This window comes from Lampris incognitus, chromosome 1 (genome assembly GCF_029633865.1).
Source record: "Lampris incognitus isolate fLamInc1 chromosome 1, fLamInc1.hap2, whole genome shotgun sequence".
Lineage (NCBI taxonomy): Eukaryota > Metazoa > Chordata > Actinopteri > Lampriformes > Lampridae > Lampris > Lampris incognitus.
The window spans coordinates 84,556,122-84,572,239 of NC_079211.1; the positions used below are offsets into that span (position 1 = coordinate 84,556,122).

The window sequence follows — 16,118 nt, forward strand, 5'->3', positions numbered from 1 at the left end:
TCTGCCAACATCATCGTCCATGGAGACTCCTGCCTTATCTCATCCGTCAACCTGTCCATCACCATTGCAAACAAGAAAGGGCCCAGAGCCGATCCTTGATGTAATCCCACCTCCACCTTGAACCCATCTGTTATTCCAACCACACACCTCACCACTGTCACACTGCCCTCATACATATCCTGCACCACTCCTACATACTTCTCTGCAACTCCTGACTTCCTCATACAATACCACACCTCCTCTCTCGGCACCCTGTCGTATGCTTTCTCTAAATCTACAAATCACAATGTAACTCCTTCTGGCCTTCTCTATACTTCTCCATCAACACTCTCAAAGCAAACATCACATCTGTGGTGCTCTTTCATGGCATGAAACCATACTGCTGCTGCTGATCATCACCTCTCCTCTTAACCTAGCTTCTATTACTCTTTCCCAAATCTTCATGCTGTGGCTGATCAACTTTATACCTCTGTAGTTGCTACAGTTCTGCACATCGCCCTTATTCTTGAAAATCGGTACCAGTATACTTCTTCTCCACTCCTCAGGCATCCTCTCACTTTCCAAGATTGTGTTAAACAATCTAGTTAAAAACCCCACTGCCATCTCTCCTAAACATCTCCATGCCTCCACAGGTATGTCATCAGGACCAACTGCCTTTCCACTCTTCATCCTCTTCATAGCTGCCCTCACTTCCTCCTTGCTAATCCACCACACTTCCTGATTCACTATCCCCACATCATCCACCCCTCTCTCTCTCTCATTTTCTTCGTTCATCAGTCAATATACGTATATACATATATCCAAACTAAACACAAACTAAGCAACAACAAAAAATCACTGTCCAAAAGAACGAAGACCAGCCAGGATGACTGTCGGAACTGCCGGTCTGCATGGGCAAGCAGTTAGCTTAGCCTGCCCCGCTTCCACGTCTTGTCAGACCGCCCTCAGTGTTTACTCTTCGGGCGAAGCTCCGGGCAGGTCGTGGTCTCTGGGTCCACAGGACACTGCAGACCAAGGTCTTCCAGCCATCAAACGAAGACACAAACTTAGACACAGACACGGTATGGACAGTATGCATGAGGCCGCCGCAAACATAAGTTTGCACCACCATCTTCCCACACCAGTTGTGGGTGAGGCCGCTGCAAACGTCCGTTCGTGGCGCCATCTTCCCATACTGGAAGGGGAAGATGCAGCCCAAACCTGAAAAGAGGTTGGACCCACCGGACCCAGCAAACAGGCTCCCCCAGCTGATCCAACGCCAGCTCTCCCAGCCTGACACCCTCAATACACCTCCCCGCACTCCACATGACGACACCAAAAACACAGTCAACACTAGGCGAGGCTGCCGCCAGACCACCCTCGGTGTTCTAGGAACTGCCCATCTGCATAGGCTAGCAGTTAGTTTAGCCTGCTCCGCTTCCGCGTCCTGTCAGACTGTCCTTGGTGTTTCCTATCAGCTCTAGGCAGGGCCGTGGTCCCTGGGCCCACAGGACACAGCAGACCAAGCTCTCCCAGCCGATCCAGTTACAGCTCTCCTAGCCATCAAACGAAGACAAACTTAGACGCCGACGTGGACAAAGACACTGCATGGACGGTACTGGGTGAGGCCGCCGCAAACATAAGTTCACACGACCATCTTCCCACACCAGTACTTGGTGAGGCTACTGCAAACGCGAGTTTGCGCCGCCATCTTCCCACACCAGAAGCGGAAGATAAAGCCTACACCTGAAAAGAGTGCAGGCCAAAGGTGTTCCTATGGTGAGCTGACCTGGAAAATGGCTGCCCTGCAACTGTCCAAGAATGTAACGCCCAGACAGAGGGTTTAGATCGATCCCCTAAGGTTAGTGCTATGCCATGCCATTTGAAATGAAAAGGCAGGCAGAGTTTTGTTGCCATAACGCACTGTGCAGCTGAGGGTGCCCACTGAGTCGATCCTAGAGTTGCTGTATCCATGTAATACTGCCAAGGGAGCAGTGAGTTTCAAGTGGGGAAGGAAGCGTTGGACTGTAGATCGGTTAAAAAGGGACATATCCTCTGCTGCTGGACACAGGAGCAACCTGTGTCCAGCAGCAGAGGCATACACACCTGGCCCAGTTCCACAGTGCATGTCTTAAAAAGGTATATGAGCAGAGCTCACTGAGTTTTTTTTTGTTGTTTCGTTTACTACTTTCTTAATCCCCATGGGGAAATTCTCTCTCTGCATTTAACCAATCCTAGCTGTGCAGCTAGGAGCAGTGGGCAGCTGCCGTGCAGTGCCCGGGGACCAACTCCAGTTGGTCTTGCCATGCCTCGGTCAGGGGCACAAATAGGAGTACAAACCCCAACATGCACGTCTTTCTGATGGTGGGGGGAACCGGAGCACCCGGAGAAAACCCACCGCAGACACAGGGAGAACATGCAAACTCCACACAGAGAATGACCTGGGATGACCCCCCCCCCCCAAGGTTGGACAACCCCGGGGTTTGAACCAAGGACCTTCTTGCTGTGAGGCAACAGCACTAACCGCTGGGCCACCGTGCTGCATTCCCCAAAGGCATGGGGAATGAAGGGTTAACTGCCGCAGACCTTGGGGCCCCGCACAATAACTGGGGCAGAGCCGCAGACCCTGGCGAAGTGGTTGCTTTTCCCACATCGCTGCCTTATTTGCTCTCTCGCTGGGCACATCGGAGCTCTGCTGGCGTGTGATGAGGAACCAAAATTACCGCAGCTTTGGCGCGGTTGACTGCGGGTGCGTGCTGTATAGTTTACCCCTGGGTCAGTATCAGACAGTGCAAAGTTTGGAAGGCACTCGGGGACCTCCACATGTTGTGTTGCTGTGGTGGGCTGAGGGGAAGCATAGCAAGATAGCTTTGCCATCAACTCCATGGCTGTTCCAATCTGCAAGGCGATTTCTAGAGCCTGCTTAAGCGTCAGGTCGTCTGGCGATATAATTAACTTTTCACGGATTTGAAGTTGGCCCTGTGATGGCCTGGCGGCCTGTCCAGGGTGTCTCCCCGCCTGCCACCCAATGACTGCTGGGATAGGCTCCAGCATCCCCACGACCCTGAGAGCAGGATAAGCGGTTTGGGTAATGGATGGATTAGAATGTTCAGTGAGCTGGTCTCTTATTTCTTCCTCCAACGTCCCAAAGTTAGAGACTGGCTAAGTCGCGGAGGTCAGCTATTAGTCCATGGGCCAGACGATATTTCGGTACACTCAAGGTGGCAAAACTTACTTATAATTTTTGAAAGGATCCATGTCTGTAGATGATATTTTGGTATGATAACCATTCCTGAGTGGCAGCTGTATCACAGTTATCAGCTCATGAAGTTAACCACCCCCTAAAGTAAATTGCATTTTAGACGCTGGTGCATATCCTGGTTTAGCCTCATGGTCAGGACATTTTTCAATGTTCTATAATATTGTCTTTGGTATCATTTTAAAGGGGACCTTCTTAGCTTTCATTCAAGCCCTGTTGTGGATATTTCTCACAAATATAGAGGTCACTTGAGCTCTTCAACCCATCAATAACACACATCTTTCTGCAATTTTCGCCTAAACTGTATACTTTCTTTTAGCCCTGTGGCATCTAGGAATATCAGGGACACAAAACACAAAAACTGGAATACTCACAGGACTGTAAAGATTCAGGAAATGTATAATATACCCATACTATTTCATTGTGTGAGGTGATTGTGAGCCTTAAATGAGAACTAGACCAAAGCCAGTTAGGTCACAAACTGGTCTCTATACATTTGTTTAAATACACAATCAAAATACATGATAAAAAGGAATACCATAGTGAGGTAATGAACTATCTTAATATTTTAAACAACATTGACATTTACATATACTTAGTCAATGATACATGTAATCCCATATCATTAGTGGGTATATGTAATGGTAATGGGTAGGGTAATGGGTATATGTGAATATGGTTACATTATTGTTATCAAGCTCTGGGTAACCAAGTCCAGAATCAACATCCTGTGCATCAATAGACTACTACCACAGTAATACCATCAGAATCATCACACTGTCATTCATCAAACTGCTCGTTTCTCTCATCATCTGACTCCCCAAGTTCAAAGTCCAGTTCTGGACCATCCTGCTGTTTTTGGTTACTGCAGGTCTGTAACCTGCACATGTCTGTGCATGGAAGTCCATTTGACAGGCACATGCAGCTTGGCATTTAGCATGAATGCACACACTTGCATGTTAGCATTTCCAAGACCACATCTGGTGCAGGTGGGGAGTGCATCCAGTAAATGGTCAGCTTGCCTTCATCGTCTGTCCATCCATACTCAGTAGGGCTTGGCACCACAGGGTTAGCCTGCAGACAGCACTTCCATAATGCTGCCTGATAGTTGGCTCGTTGAACATGCATAAAGAGACAGTCTCTACATGGTGGCAGCTGGCTGGACTCAACCTCTCCCCTTTTGGTGCAGAAGAGCTGGTAACGCAGTTTGTTCACCTCAGCAGTGCTGCTATTAGCAACATACACCCGACAGGTGAACTGCTCAATTTTCTGGAACAGCTCATCACTCACATTCCATGTCTGTCCCAGTTGACTAAAAGTCTCTTGGCAGGAAGTGTGCTTTCTCACTATCTTCAGGGCATTCAGCTTCCCTCGACCAGCGAATGCACTGACAGTGTCGCAGCCTGTGAAGGCATTGTAAGCCAATTAGGCTGTCACAGATGCTGTCTCCAAGTGAACTTGCCAGTTTGGTGATGTCGACAAACCGTGTGCGGTTCTGAGTCCCACACTTCTGGTAGATGGGACAGGTGATGTCCTTCTGGAAGCCAAGACAAAGCACCATGACATCAGTGTCCTCAGCTGTGATGATAACTGACTTTGAGCCCGCATTTGCTGCATGCAATGCATGCAGGAGCAGACGGGTGTCAGCTTCTTCATGTGTGGAGTGCAGTTCTGCTGCTTCCTCACACCCATCTTCTGTCAACTTGTAGCAGGTTTCCTCACAGGTCATGTACAACACCTTGCCATGCAGCATAGCTCTGTATCGTGGGAGTTTCCACTCTTCTACCAGAAACTTGATGAGACTGGTCTTGTTGGAGGAACTGCACAGAAATTTTCTCCACTGCTGGACGTGGTGTCCCCCTGCAAGATTCTTGTACTGGAGAGTGATGTCTCCACCCCGGTTCAGTCGTTCAGCATCTTTGATCGAAGTCTGGTGATAGACATCAAAAACAACATCAATCCTCCCACTCTGTGCTCCCTCATGGAGGACCTGGGTCAAGGCTGACTCTGCCACCTGTGCAAAGGTTTTGTTGTTGCCATTCATTTTTTGGACCAGGCTCATCCCATCAATGATGGAAGTAGATGGGATTGGGATGTCTTCTGCAGGAGATACATTCTTTTCAAGCTCTCTGGCAAGTGCAGCCTTGTTTGTTTTTCGTAAGGACCCATCAGCATTTGCCAGTGCCCATGGTAGTGGGCCCAATGGGTAGGCAAGGACATCCTTCAGATTCACCTTCCTGCTTTCAGCCACCAGGATCATGTGACTGAAAAGGTTTCTATCTGCCTTCAGAACCACATCCTGTGCTTTCTTTCCATGAGCTTGTTTTGTGCTGACATTGGAGAATGTTTTCAGACTTTGCTTGGTCATCTTGTCGTGGAATTTCACAGGTGGTGGGTCTGCATCTAACCTTGTTTGCTGGAATGCTTGGTAGGCCTCTTCTCCTTTCTCAAGAGCTCTCAAGAGATCTATGGTCACATCAGGTGGAGCCATGTTGCCAGTGGAGAGGCTAACCAAATCAATCTCATCAGGGGACATAGGATTGAGCCCGTTATTCTCCATAAGGTCCATGAGAGACTGGACATCTGCTTCATCTCTCTTGATCCTTGGACTCTGTAGATCTGGATGAGACCATTTGCACCTGCCTTGACCTGTCAGGTCTCTCAGCTGTCTGAGGTACATGCTTCTATACTCAGCTGTGAGATAATATTTGGTCACAGCTCCTGGCTTCAAGCTGAATCCCTTTGTCCCTCCAGCTGTTTGGATGTCTTTGTTCACCGTTTCTTCTATAGCTTGGTCAACAGGGATTCGGCCAAAGGGATTGGTGGAGCCCAGTTGGACTGAGAAGCCTCCTTCCATGAATTCTGTGTACACATCTGGGTGTGTGATGGGCAGCTCAGACATCTGGGCGTAGTAGTAGGGGAGGTAGCGTGCATAATTCATCCTGTCATAAGCAAAGCACCATGGGATCATTGCTCGAATGCTAGCCAAGTGTAGCATCCAGTCTCCCTCTCTGGATGCTCGGATGAGCCCCAACAAGATTTCAACCATGTCCAAATAGGACATCCAGAAGTTCGAGAGGCTGCCGTTTCCACCTCTAAGGAACTCACGGTAGACTTCAAATAGATCCATGATGCGTGTACAAGAGCGGTTCTCGAGGACCTCCTTCAAAGCATGTTGTGAGACTTCTTTCCCAAGGCTGTCAATGGTCTTCAGTGTCTCATTCAGGTGAACCATGTCATTCCTGTGAGTTTCTTCCAACCAGGACAGGAAACCATTCAAGGTCAGTCGCATGAGAGCCTCATACAGGAGCTTGTGTAGTTGCACTGCCCTGTTGTACTTGCGGCCATCCATAACACCAGCAATTGAGCCTTCTGCAATCATGCCAGACTCAATGCAGAGGTCTTTGAGTCCAGCATCTTGGAAACGCTTTCCTATTATTGCCAGCAGTGTGCAGATGGTGTGGAATACCCCAAGCCTGACGATGATATCATGGAACTTGTCATGGTGTTTCCATGTGATCTCGACAGCCTTCGCATACAGGGCTTGGTCAAAGACACAGACAATCTTCCTCAGGCCTAAGCACTGCATGATGCTCAGTGACTGGTTAAGCACCTCGTTGACAGTAGACATTTGTGTCGCTGGAGCATTGATGGTAGGCAGATAGCCTATATCGTCGGGGATGACCGTCATCTCTCCTCGAGTCAGGATGTTGAAGCCTGTCCAGCTTCTGACTGACTGTTCTTCTTGTTGTGACATGCGTGCTAGGACCCAAAGAAGGTTTTTCTCTCTGGCAAGCTTAGTATTGGCTGCAGTATCGGCATCTGACTTTTTGCTTTGTGGTGGCCCTACCCGTTGTCCAGCATTGTAAGTTGGTAACATTGGTGGGGGTCCATCAATGCTTCTCTTCTTTGTTTTGGGAACAGTGGGCATGGGTTGGACAGGAAGTGGGTTGACTGGCTTTGCTTGCACAGCAATCCCATTGACTCTGTGAGATGTTCCCTCACCACTGGCAGTTTCTTCAAGACGGTCGATATTGTCCCAGGCTAAAGTTGTGAATATGCCAGGATGGATGTTAGCTGGAAGGGCAATGCCACTCCCTGATGACGAGAGTTTCTGGAGACACGGGGCAGTGTTGATCTCTTCCATCTGTGAATAGGACACACTGTGACCAAGTCGGTTGAGGATGTTTATCAACTCTACATTTCCTGTCAACGATTTGACACTGAATGGCAGAACAATGTGCTTGGAAGGCTTGGTATTTCCACATGTCACTGCATATACTATGTCATGGCCAAATGACTGCAGAAGGCACTGCACTCTCTGGGATGCATGATCAGGATCATTTGAGCCTGTGAGTAGAGAGTACAGGAAGATAATGAGCGACTCTGGAATGGTAGGACATTCTGCTTCTGGTTTGACTTCAGGCGGCCAGGTTTGAGGAACATCTTGACTTTTAATGTCTGCTCTCAATTTCATGGCTGCTTTGGCTATAACATCTTGTGCACTGACACTTTTCAGGGTCTGCAGCTCCCTTTTGAGAGACTGATTTTCTTTGGCAAGTTCCCTCATGGACAAGTTATCGGGATAGAGGAGGAATTTTCCTTTCTCATCAGGGAATATCTGCAAGGCTCCAGCAAACTCACTCTCCAGGTTTCGCCTTATGTGCTTCTTGGTTGATTCCTTGACTTGGGCAATGCCTTGGGAGTTCATTGAAGCTACCAGTCTAGAAGAGAGATCAGCCATTGTCATCACTTGAGGATTGCCAAAAAGCTCCATCCTGATGAAGAGGAACAGCTCATTGTATGCCTTATTCACAGCAGCTTCATACTGGGCTGCAGCATCATCATCTTCATTGCTGGCAACCTCTCCTTTGGAAACCTCTTCTTTGGTGTAAAGTCTACAGCATGTGGTAGTGCCCTTCAGCTGCTACAAGGTCTCTACTCACAATGGCAAGGATTCTGCTGTCCCTTTTCTTTGTGGCTGCACTCCTGATCTTTGCATCAGCTCGCAGTTCTCGACACTGCACCAGTACTTCTCTCGTATTCTGTCTCTTGGAATATTTGCTGTTTTTCTGACAAAATATGCACTCTGCATCATAAGTCCTAGATGTACTTGGAGCATGTCGAGCTACTCTCTTAGATTGTTTCTCTTCAGCAGAGACACAACTTTTCTTTTCTTTTGCAAGGAGGCCATCAAGAATTTGCTTCATAGTGAAGATACTGCGACACTTTCTGTGGTAGTAGATTGCTGGAATCTGTCCCTCAGGAATGTCTTTTGCCAGTTTCAAAACTGGTGCATGATTTCGTATCTGAGCTGCCCTGAGCAGAGTTCTCCATGAGTCGACACTTTGTAGTGAAACCAGCTTATCTGTATCATCAGAACAGTGGATAATGCACTCCACCCGTGGGCGCTTTGGTATTGGGTAAAAACTTGCTTGTTCACCAGTGGCCATATTCAGTCAGTTTTCACCTGCCACATACAAACAAATAAATGTAACTTAGGTGTATGAACACTACTAAAACAAAGTTTACTTTGCTTCACCAGCGTCATATTACCATTATTTATCTTACATAGCCACAAATAGATACATTACCTAGTTGCTATGCAACAGCTGTATTTTGTCCACATGAGGCCGCTAAAATCAACACAAGATGAAAGTTCCTCGTAGCCACTTTAACTAATCATATTAACATATACATTAAAAGAACATGCTAACATTATGGGAAATTAGCTTACAATCTTCTCCAGAGTGAGACAAGAAGATAGATACCAGTTTCCTCTATATGTGTTTAGTAGAAAGCTATCTGGCTGCACGTTAGCCTAGCTTAGCACAATGAATGGAAGTACACAGTACTGGTTATCCTTGGTTGTTGGCCAACTAAGAACTGTCCCAGAGTTTAAGCTAGGCTAATCAGTACCAGGGGTGTTGAAATGCTATATTTGTAAAAATCTGGGCAAATACACAATCGTGAGAGGCACAGAAACAGGTTTCCTGAAAGAAAAATGAAATAGCTGCTCATTTGGAAAGGTTATCATGTATTATTTTACTTCTGTTAGTGTACCAAATAAAATGGCACCAGTGAAGTTGTGTCACCTTGGGTGATATCGATATCTGGTCTGACCCATGGACTAACTGGCTTTGGTCTAGTTAGTTTCTTAGTAATAATGCCCTTCTAATTTAAGGTTCACAATCACCTCACACAATGAAATAGTATGGGTATATTATACATTTCCTGAATCTTTACAGTCCTGTGAGTATTCCAGTTTTTGTGTTTTGTGTCCCTGATATTCCTAGATGCCACAGGGCTAAAAGAAAGTATATAGTTTAGGCGAACATTGCAGAAAGATGTGTGTTATTGACGGGTTGAAGAGCTCAAGTGACCTCTATATTTGTGAGAAATATCCACAACAGGGCTTGAATGAAAGCTAAGAAGGTCCCCTTTAAAATGATACCAAAGACAATATTATAGAACATTGAAAAATGTCCTGACCATGAGGCTAAACCAGGATATGCACCAGCGTCTAAAATGCAATTTACTTTAGGGGGGGATTAACTTCATGAGCTGATAACTGTGATACAGCTGCCACTCAGGAATGGTTATCATACCAAAATATCATCTACAGACATGGATCCTTTCAAAAATTATAAGTAAGTTTTGCCACCTTGAGTGTACCGAAATAGGAAATTTTGGGCTCTGGCCCATGGACTAGGGTACAGTTTGGGAGAAAAAAGAGGGAAATCCCCCCCCCCCCAGAAAAGAGGAAAACCTTCAGTTTTGATATTTACAGGGCTACAATGTCTACGTCTCCATTTCATTGCAGCAGCTTGTGGAGGAAGCCCCCGCCCCTTCATTTGATTTGACAGCCTAATTTGCAGGCACGGTCTACATACTTCCACTTCTTCTAAGTAGGATAAACGTCAGTTCTCCCCATTGGCCCAAATGTTAACAAGCCAACTTCCTGTTACTCTGAATTCTGTATGTGCTCACTTATTTTGTTTCCCATAACATATATGTGCTGCACGGTGGCGCAGTGGTTAGCACGGTCGCCTCACAGCAAGAACGTCTTGGGTTCGAGCCCCGGGGTAGTCCAACCTTGGGGTCGTCCCAGGTCGTCCTCTGTGTGGAGTTTGCATGTTCTTCCCATGTCTGCGTGGGTTTCCTCCGGGTGCTCCGGTTTCCAACCACAGTCCAAAGACATGTAGGTCAGGTGACTCAAAGACATGTAGGTCAGGTGAATCCATGACGCGTTATTATGAAACCCACTGCTTTTCTGGGCAAGAGACGCCCTGTGTAGCACCCAGGCACTAGGATTCCAGGAAGACCCACCCCTACTCTGCCTCTGATTAGCTAACCTTACACCTAACTCCGCCCTAACCAACCCAACCAACGGAGGCAACGAGTACTGGCCAATCAGAGGCAGAGTGCCCAGAAAAGCAGTGGGGTCCATAATAACGCATCAATGACACGTAGGTCAGGTGACTCAAAGACATGTGGGTCAAGTGAATCGGCCGTATTAAATTGTCCATATGTATGTGTGTGTGTGTGTGTGTGTGTGTGTGTGTGTGTGTGTGTCTGTCGGCCCCGTGATGGCCTGGCGGCCTGTCCAGGGTGTCCCCCGCCTGCCGCCCAGTGACTGCTGGGATGGGCTCCAGCATCCCCGCCACCCTGAGAGCAGGATAAGCGGTTCGGATAACGTATTGTAACGCACACTAATAAGTAGACACGTTAGCCCTTGACTAACGGTTAGTCGACTGGTTAACGTTATCGCCCGCGGTGCGGGAGACACGGGTTCGCGTCCCGGCTGTGGCGACGGTTGCCGGGCTGCCCCGCTGAATTCGCTGCAGTATGTTACAGGTACCAGGGTTGATACCGAGGCAACAGATACAGTTTTCTCGAAAACAGGAGGAAATGATGAGGCATGAAAACGTGACTGCTCTTCCCCAAATCCTCCCGGATAATGAGAGCACTAGGAACTTGCAGGCGTATTCAAGAGAGTCCCCGAGTGAAACAACAGTCCTACACTGCCCCCTGCTGTGGATGGTTAGACTTTGTTAGGGCATTTTCTTTGCCAAATCCCGAGATCCTTCCCAGTTGAACAATGAAAAAAAAAGTACATTGACACAAATGACCAGAATTTTGTGTGTCACACGATCCCCGACAAAATAAAAATGGCTCCTGATATTTCCAAAATTCAAATATCCCTGAACTCAAATCCTCACAGTAACTATAACTCAACATTTCTCTCAAAAACAAAAACTGCCTTTGAAACCAATGAACAGGTGTAATGTATGGCACGCGTGACGGGGGCAGGTGCGGTGCCGGCGGGTATGTCAGTGGCATATGATAAGGTGGACCCCGTAATGGTAAGTAGGGTGCACTGTATGCCCGACTGTGTTGACTGTAGCACACGGTTGTAATAAAGGCTGACCGAGTGTTTCATGTGTCAGCAGGCGCCTCGGCTTTCTCTCCCTGGCAGATCGCCTCACACCTCTGTGTTTGTTTGCTGCAGGTGGGATCAGGGTCTCTCTTTGGGTCCCTCCCCTGTCTCTGATTGGACTGACCAAGGTAAGAGTTCATTTTCATGTGTCCTCTCTGTGTGTCCTTGTTCTTCCCTTGCAGGTACTCTGACTGGATCAGGTAGGTATTCATTCTCAGTGTGTCTTTGTGGTATTTGGACAGAACCTCTCTCTTCTGTTCACAGGCATCCTTAGCCAATAATCTCCAGTGCTCTGTTCATCCTCTGGGTTGTCACTCTTATCTGTCTGGTTCTCCAAGTCACTGACATTTGAATGCCCTTTTCACTGTTGTTTCTCAGGTTCACTTGACAAGGAGGAGCTTCAGCATGTAGGTCGCTAACAGGTAACAACAGATTGTGATGCAGAGTTCTCGTTTTCAGCTTACCTCTAGTGTCTGGATAGACAAAGTGCACAGGATTTTCAGATACTTGTTCCTTGACTATGTATATGGTCTCCTCCCAGTACGATCTTAGCTTCCTGGGCCCTTCCCGGGCTATTACTGAAGGAGCACATGGTGAGATGTTTGTCTCACTGATGCCCCCTGTGTTGGTCTGGTTTCCATGGACACTATTCCATGGAAAAGTTCCACCACAGTCACATCATCTTTATTCATCAGCATGTCTTTAAAGTTGCCTGATTTCATTATCCTGAGTGCACCCCTGACTGTTTCTGAGCCACTAAAGTCTTCTTGGATTCCTTCATCGATCTGTCTGCACACATTACTGTAGGTGATGTCTGATGTCAAATGTAAGATCACCAATTTGACCTCCTTGAATTTTGAATTCTCTGTGGTGGAGGCACGAGAGTTCTCTGATGGAGACCACCTTCTCATGTGGCTGGTAAGTATTGGGTTCAGACTGGTCACTACTGTGTAATGTGTAATGCTATGTTCTGTGCAGCTGGTGGTGTCAGTGAGGGCTGTGTGGACATATACAGTGTATTACCACACAGCCAACGTTTCTTACCAAGATCTTCATAGCTTAACAGCGTTCTATGTAGCTCACTATTTGGTGTGGCACCAAGTGAACTAGCCATAGCAGCACTGGCGTTCTCAACTGCTGGAGCAGCATGGGTTGTAGTTACTGCAGCTATGTTGGCTGTGTCACTAAGCTGAGTAGACCTAACTGAACTAATTGCAGCTGCATGAGTAGTGTCATCGGGTTGAACTGTAGTGACTGTGTCATGTGGTTCAACATAGACATTGACATCAGCATCAGCAGCAACGGTTTGGTCAACTAGAATCATATTCTGAGCCTGAATAACAGTGTCAATAGCGTCCTACAAAACCAACAATGCTACCATACTTCTGTCCTCCGACTCAAGAAGAGGCTTACTGTACATGAAGGCCCTTGTGAAAAAGGCCCAACAACACCTGCATCTCCTGAGGAGGCCGAGGAGCGCCCGTTTACCCCCCAAAATTCTCACCAACTTCTACCTCTGCACCATAGAGAGCATCCTGACGAGCTGCATCTCAGTGTGGTACGGCAACTGTACCTTAGCAGACCAGAAAGCTCTGCAGTGGGTCGTCAAGGCAGCCCAGCATATCACCGGTACCCAGCTCCCAGCCATAAAAGACATTTATCACAAACGCTGCCTTCGAAGGGGTCTGAGCATCAGCAGAGATCCCACCCACCCCAACCATGGACTGTTCTCCCCCCTGCACTCTGGGAGGCGCTACAGGAGCCTCAGAGCCCGCACTACCAGGCTCAAAAACAGCTTCTTTCCCCAAGCTGTTGCCACCTGAACCTGGCTACTCACTGAATGTCTGTAGATATTTTTAAATATTTTGTACTCCAGCTCTCTTTTAACTTATTTTTAGCTTTTGGTCTTCATGTGTGTATATCTTCTACTGTGTTTGCTGTGTTTGTGTGTGTGTGTCTGTCTTGCACTGATTGGTGAAGCCACAGCCCTCATTTCATTTTTAACATGTGCCTCCTGCACATTGTTTTTAATGACAATAAACTGAAATGAATTGAATTGATGTGTTCGAAGCAACCCTCGTGATCTCCCTCGTCTAGCAAAGACTGGTCTTTTCCCGGCGATGTGAAAGAGTTTCTTCTGCTGACAAGGTGAGCACGCCCCTTCCTAATGTCCCACACTAGGCTCTTCCTCTCACTGTCTGACATTGTAGCTCTTTCCCTCTTCCTCACGTACAGTCACACAGTCCACTCTCTGCTTTGGTTCACCAGCCTCCACTCGCATCAGTCTCTCTCCCTCCACAGCTTTCATGGATTGCAGCATCAGCTCAGCTCGGGTCCCAGATGTCATCAATCACTGGACCAGTTCCCTGCCCGCAGGTGGCACTGACCCCGGACGAGCCCCCAAGAATCTGTTACAGTTACCAGGGTTGATACCGAGGCAACAGATAATAGTTTTCCTGAAAACAGGATGAAAATGATGAGGCAGGGAAATGTCACTGCTCTTCACAAAATCCTCCCGGATGAGGAGAGAACGAGGATCTGTGTGTGTGTCACATATAGTGTATACAGCACAAAACAGGTGGTGTCAGTGACATATCAAGTTTAAGTCCAAGTGCAAGAACTTTGACATGGGGCCAGCCCAGTGAAATGGCAGTTGTAACAACTCAAATGGCGGGGCACAGCCTCATGTGTCTGTTGTCAGTCGACTGTGCGCCTATAAAAAAGGGATTTGATTGAGGGTCATAAAATGCTAACAGCCCTGAAGTTACCATTAGCCTTGATTAACTATTTAGCCTTGTCCTCTTTACCCCTCTGTGCTGGTGGCGAGGGCATACTTTCTCATGAGCATGCCGGAAGGCCACATGGTGCTAGTGTTTTTGTTGAACAGGGACCCGCTTTGCTCCGCAGTGCTACCAGCGGCTCAGAAGCTCTGCAGGTCATCTTTAGGTTGGCAACAGAATGTAAGCCTTACTGTACCTCCACATACCTTCATATGCCTGCACATAGTACTTTAATATACCTTCACAACTTTGAATGTACCTCCGTATATCTTAATATACGTTTACATGTAGAGGAAGACGTCAGTGTCTGATACCAAGTCCAGCCTGGTCTGTTTCGCCAGTGAGCAGGACTGTCTAGAAGGAAGGTGTAACAGAACAGAAGGAAGGTGTAACAGAACAGTCTAGAAGGAAGGTGTAACAGAACAGTCTAGAAGGAAGGTGTAACAGAACTGTCTAGAAGGAAGGTGTAACAGAACAGAAGGAAGGTTTAACAGAACAGTCTAGAAGGAAGGTATAACAGAACAGAAGGAAGGTGTAACAGAACTGTTTAGAAGGAAGGTGTAACAGAACAGAAGCAAGGTGTAACAGAACAGTCTAGAAGGAAGGTGTAACAGAAGGAAGGTGTAACAGAACTGTTTAGAAGGAAGGTGTAACAGAACAGAAGCAAGGTGTAACAGAACTGTCTAGAAGGAAGGTGTAACAGAACAGAAGGAAGGTGTAACAGAACAGTCTAGAAGGAAGGTATAACAGAACAGAAGGAAGGTGTAACAGAACAGTCTAGACGGAAGGTGTAACAGAACAGTCTAGAAGGAAGGTGTAACAGAACAGAAGGAAGGTGTAACAGAACAGCCTAGAAGGAAGGTGTAACAGAACAGTCTAGAAGGAAGGTGTAACAGAACAGTGTAGAAGGAAGGTGTAACAGAACTGTTTAGAAGGAAGGTGTAACAGAACAGAAGGAAGGTGTAACAGAACAGTCTAGAAGGAAGGTGTCTGCTGTCTCAAGACTCAAGAGCAAAACTACTTCACATGGAAACAGAAACAGCAGCAGTCTGATTATCAAGAAGCTTTATTATTGTCAAGGTGGACATATTCTTCATCATCATCATCATCATCGTCATCATCATCATCATTTTCACCAGTATCAGTATCACGGAAGAACCAGACTTGGTTCTATGGGCCTGTGACTGCAAGAGCCTGATTAGCATGCAGCAGAGCCAAGCCATACAGACAGACAGAAAGACAGGGAGACAGACAGACAGACATATAGACGTACAGACAGACAGAAAGACAGGGAGGCAGCGGAATGGAGAGACAGAAAAACAGATAGACAGACAGACAGACAGACGGACGGACCAGGAAACAGAGAGGAAGACAGAAAATTGACAGACTGAGACAGACAAAGAGACAGACAGGTAGACAGAGAGACAGGTAGCTATTGTGTTATTTACATACAGGTAGGCAGAGGCAATAAAAGCTTATTGGCTGTCTTCTAAAAGCCTCACCCCCCTCTCCTCTGCTTCCACAAATCCCCTGTGAGCAGAAGCGGGCTCTGCAGGTTGGGGGGAGGGGTTAGAGGAGGTGGGCGGGTCTGTGGGTTGGTCAGTCTGTAGCCTTCCTGCTCCGCCTCCCTCCACATCGCCTCCTAATCCCGCTTCTTCGC

At 47.3% G+C, this 16,118-nt stretch overlaps 1 protein-coding gene across 1 annotated transcript in view; it reads right to left on the reverse strand.

Moving 5' to 3' along the window:
* Window positions 1-15,528: 15,528 nt before the first annotated feature.
* The window catches only part of LOC130122087 (nucleus accumbens-associated protein 2), a 370,393-nt gene continuing 369,803 nt past the window's right edge, over window positions 15,529-16,118 (reverse strand). The window contains exon 9 of the mRNA XM_056291122.1: window positions 15,529-16,118. This exon is cut by the window's right edge and continues 459 nt beyond it. Within this exon, the coding sequence (XP_056147097.1) occupies window positions 15,934-16,118 (185 nt within the window). The 3' untranslated portion in view covers window positions 15,529-15,933.